The following is a 5,021-nucleotide window of genomic DNA, read 5'->3' on the forward strand; positions in this document are numbered from 1 at the left end:
AGAAATACAGTAATTAAGCAGAAAGGTTTTATCTTAGTCACTCTTCCACACTTCCTAAGTTATCTATGCAACTTTTTTTTTTTTTTTTTTTTTTTTTTTTTTTTTTTTTTTTTTTTTTTTTTTTTTTTTTTTTATCTATGCAACTTTGAATGTATTCCATCAGTCTTCTCTCTTTATAGCATTTGAAATACAGTAATAACGCAGAAACGTTTTAACTTTGTCACTCTTTCACACTTCCTAAGTTAAACGATTAAGCTTCTCTGCAACTTTGAATTTATATCATGTCTTTCGAGTCAAGATTGACAAAACAGAGAACTCTGTTTGATGACAGTGAAGCATAGCCAATATACAGACAAACTAAAGACAAAATGGCTAAAAATTCAAAACTACTTGAAGAATCAAAGAATTGCATCAACTACCAAAACTCTCCACTCTTTATCTATTAACTTGTGGAAGCAGAAGCTACAGGAACATCAATCAACGGTTCAGATGTTGTTGCTGACGTCTCTTCAGGTCTAATCTCTCTGAGTTGTGTCATAACTTGTTGAGCTTCAGGTCGTACTGACGGTGCAGGATCCACGCAATGCAAAGCCAGTTTAAGCGTATTCAACATCTCATCTCCCACAGTGTTCACATCATTCAACAGCTGCACATCAAAAACCTCATTAGTCGACTCTTCTTTGACCGCAGCAGCAACCCACTGAGGCAAGTCCACACCGTTCAAAGCCTCGCTCGGAGACTTGCCAGTCAAAAGCTCCAATATGATCACACCAAGGCTATACATATCGGTTTTCGTGCTGGCTTTCTTCAGCTTCGAAAGCTCAGGTGCTCTGTAACCTAATGCTCCAGCTGTTGCAATCACGCTTGATCCTGCAGCTGTTGTCATTAGTCTTGAAAGACCGTAGTCTGAGATCTTTGCGTTGAGGTTCTCATCCAAAAGTACATTGTTTGATGTTAGGTTTCCATGGATGAGATTTGCGTGCGTGTGAAGGTAGAACAACCCACGAGCCATTCCTTTTATTAAGCTCATCCTTGTAGGCCAGTTGATACGAACATCTTGTCCCCTTGCTGCAGTTTCAAAACATTAAAACATTTAGTTAACAAAAAAGTTAATGTGTTTTTCATTGAAGATTGAGGTTAGTAATAGTACCATGGAGGAAAGTGGCAAGACTGCCTCTAGTCATGTAATCAAAGACCACAAGCTTCTCTCCCTTGGGTCCCAAGTAATAAGCTCTAAGTGCAAGAAGGTTCGGATGTCTGATTCGTCCCAATACATTAATCTCATTCTCAAACTCTTTCTGACTTTTGGTGATTTTTTCTCTCAACCTCTTCACTGCAACTTGATTTCCATCTTCGAGTGTAGTTTTGTAAACTGTTCCATAAGTACTTTTCCCCATAATCTCTGCTGTTGCACACAGAAGATCATCTGCTGTAAACGTCATTGGCCCATCAAAGTGAACTAGCTTCCCTCCGGGGTCTCCTCCTTCAGCTTCAGCTTCCCCTCCTTTCTCCGTCTTTGCAGCTGCAGCTCCTTGTCCTGCCTCTAGGCCCTTAGGTTTGGATTTGTCTTGTTTCTTCCTCAGCAAGCAACAGATGAGAACAAATACAAGGATAACCAGAATTATGATGAGTGCTCCAGAAGCAATGAGGAGGATGTCTTTGGTACTCATACTCCTACGAGGAGACGATGAAGGAGGATTTAGAGTAGGACACAAGGTGGAAACGCTGTATCCACAAAGCTGCAAGTTTCCGACAAAAGAGGAGGAACTGAACTTTTGGGATAAGAGTGTAGGAACAGGTCCAGATAAGTTGTTGTAAGAGACATTGAAGAAGGTAAGGCTTTTGAGATCAGTCAATGAAACAGGTATCGCTCCGGTGAGTATGTTTCGAGACAAATCAAGATGTGTAAGAGAAGAAATGTTCCCTAGAGTTTCAGGAATCTGGCCAGTGACACTGTTACTACTAACATCCATTGTTCTAAGCTTAGTGAGTTTGCTTAACTCAGAAGGTAGGGCTCCACCGATCCTGTTATGGCTAAGGGAGAAGACTTGTAGGTGAAGTAACTTGCAGAGTGAAAATGGGAATGGACCAGTGAGAGAGTTGTGGTCAAGAGACAAGACACGGAGATTAGGAGAAGTGTTATTAGCACTACCCCAAGTGTCTAAGACTGGACCAGAGAGGTTGTTGTGGTCAAGGGCAAGAAACTGAAGAGAAGAAGAACGAGTGAGACTCACTGGGACTTGACCAGAGAGTGAGTTGAAGCTGAGGTTAAGCCTAAGAAGCTTAGTAGAGTCAGCAAGATTCTGTGGAATAGCTTGAGAAAGAAGGTTACTGCTGAGATCAAGGGTTTGAAGGAAACGAGAGAGACCTAGAGAAGCAGGGATGGAGCCGGAAAGACGGTTGTTGAAAAGCTGAACTCCTCTGAGATTAGGAATGAGTCCTAAAGACATTGGGATAGAGCCTCCTAGGTTGTTGTCATGGATACTAAGCTTACGTAGAGCTTGAAGCTGTCCTATCTTCTCAGAGATTCTACCTCCAAGAGACTTCCATGGAAGCTGAATCACTATTACTTGACCTTGGGCACATTTGATTCCAGCCCAACCTCCGGAGCAAGCATTTAAACCAGAACCGTTCCAGCTTCTCAAGTAGCCTCTTGGGTCAATAAACTCTTGCTTGACCGCTTGGAGACCTTGGTAGTCAGCTTGTGTGATCACTACACCGTCCCAGGCTTGGCTTGATCCGGTAGAAACAAAGAAAAGGAGGAACATGATTAGGTGAAGGAAAAAGCGGCTTCGAAGTGAAGCCTGAGGCTGATCAAAAGGTTGACTTTTGGTAGTAAACTCCATGGGAAGATGAAGAAGGTTGAATGAGATTCCTAATTAATGGGCAGTTTTGAGGAGGATGAAACAGGGTTTGAAAGAGTTTTGTAAAGTGAGAGATGGTTTGGGTTTAGTTGGAAAAGAACACAACACGTGACCATCTTAGAGAGAGAGAATCTTTGTGTTCTTTTTATCTTCTAGTGAGAGAGAGAGAAAGAGAAAGAAAGAGGAGACAGATCAGGTGATGGCAATAAGAGGTTGGTGGGTGGAACAAAGGCTCTCTCTGTCTTGGCTAATACTAAATGATCTCCAACGGCTAGTTTTTCCCTTGGGTTGATCTAACTCATGTCATTTTGTTTGATTGTATGATTAAAATATACTTCTACCACTTGGGATATTTGGACTAGTCCCTAGTTTTAAAGATCTCATAACATTATTTTGGTTATGAATTTCAAATAACTATAACCATTTAACCACAATACAAAAATGTTTGTTCTCACAAAGACTGACAAGTGCCTAACTATTTTGTAATGAGAATTATGACGGTTTTTTTTTGTAAACTACTCATTTTACTAAATTTGATAACAAGATTGTTCTGAATAACAACTCTATCCTATTATGCCTAATTTATATGAAAAAAATGCTCCGTACTAGAGCTTCCTTTTAAAAATGAATATGAACAATGCTAAACGTTTCGAAACTATTTTACAGCAAAACAATTGTCACGATTTATATTGAAAATAATACAATTAGCTTCAAATATATTACTGTTGTAAGTTTTGTAAATTTTCTGAAAAGAACCTCATTGCTCTTAATTATTCGTGTGTGAGTTTACATTAGGCAATAGTGCAATACTAATGCCAAATCTGAGTAATAGAATAGTATAAATCGTCTGAATAAAGTGAACACCTTTTTTGTTTGCAGACCAGCCTTCGGTTAATGCGCCGGAGCTTGCCTGTTGAGAACAAACTGCTCTCCTTCACCTCTCCTTCTAACGGCTATATTTGAAGGTCCCACGAGACATGTGATAATTAGATCTGCTGATGCCAAGTGTACGAATGTATTTACAAAGCAAGTTTTGTCATGGTTAATGACAAAACTACCCTCCAAGGTGGGAAGCAAAATAATGTAAAGGACATGAAGAAGACACGCCACTTTGAAAGGTAAAACTTTTTTTCCGAGTAGAAAATGAAGTGAAGGGTTGTGACTTACGAGGTTGGATGTTTTGACGTTGATGTATCTTTACTTCTCTCCTTTAATAAGACAGTCTTTTTCCCTGGAAATCTGCCGATTCATACATCAACAGGGTATCGCGGTCTCCATCAGTACATACACTCAGGACTATGTGCTAAAATATACATCAACACATAAAATATTTGAAATTCATACATCAACTAGCACAATTCGGCTTTTACATACATTGACAAATTTCTATTATTCAAAAGTAACAGAATCTGAGTTGTCCGTTATATACTGTCCGTCGAAAATATTACGTGGCTTTCTATATTTTAAAAAATTATTAATTAATAAAAACATAATTTTTAAAAAGAGGTAGGGGGTCTCAAACCCGGGTCTAACTAACATTACAATAGATCCATTAGCCACTATGCCAAAGACGACTTACTGATTGTATTCTCTATTGTTTTCTATTATACCTAATGAATATTTTTTAAAAAATATTTTCATGTTCGTCTTTACTCTTATCATCCAAACAAACTAAATAATCAAAATGTCATCTATCCATTGCTTTATAGATAACAAAAATAAAATTATTATTTTGTAATTGTTTGGAATTATATGTTTTCAAATTTGAATTTTTCCTACTTTTTTATCGATTTTTTTTTAAATTTTTTATTGAAATTCAAAAATACTTTTTGAAACTATTTTTAAAAATATATTTTGAAAATTTAATATTTTTATCTACACACAGTAACAATCATTAAGCTAATTACATACAATTACATATGACTTATATACTTTGTGGAACTAATTCTAAATAATAAAAACTCATAACAAGGAATATGAACATATTTGGGTGAAAACATATCCTTTTATTTTCATATTCCTACATAATTACACATTCTCATATGTTCATATTCCTTGTTATGAGTTTTTAATTATTTAGAATTAGTTCCACAAAGTATATAAATCATAAGTAATTGTATGTAATTAGCTTAATGATTATTACTGTGTTTAATAAAT

The 5,021-nt window shown here is 37.1% G+C and overlaps 1 protein-coding gene across 1 annotated transcript; it reads right to left on the reverse strand.

Moving 5' to 3' along the window:
* Window positions 1-266: 266 nt before the first annotated feature.
* Window positions 267-3,068, reverse strand: LOC106299639 (probable leucine-rich repeat receptor-like protein kinase IMK3). The gene is made up of 2 exons (XM_013735697.1): window positions 1,151-3,068; window positions 267-1,068 (listed from the first exon to the last, which is right to left on the reverse strand). Exons 1-2 carry the CDS (start codon window positions 2,844-2,846, stop codon window positions 443-445), a joined length of 2,322 nt encoding a protein of 773 aa, XP_013591151.1. The 5' UTR covers window positions 2,847-3,068; the 3' UTR covers window positions 267-442.
* Between the last annotated feature and the right edge of the window lie 1,953 nt (window positions 3,069-5,021).

Source organism: Brassica oleracea, chromosome C6, assembly GCF_000695525.1.
Source record: "Brassica oleracea var. oleracea cultivar TO1000 chromosome C6, BOL, whole genome shotgun sequence".
In the NCBI taxonomy this organism is placed as follows: Eukaryota; Viridiplantae; Streptophyta; class Magnoliopsida; order Brassicales; family Brassicaceae; genus Brassica; species Brassica oleracea.

Coding starts and splice junctions, on each gene's coding strand:
- LOC106299639 (XM_013735697.1), bottom strand. CDS start 2,846: ATGGAGTTTACTACCAAAAGTCAACCTTTTGATCAGCCTCAGGCTTCA. Junction 1,069..1,150: donor TCTTGCCACTTTCCTCCATG/GTACTATTACTA, acceptor TTGAAACTGCAG/CAAGGGGACAAGATGTTCGT.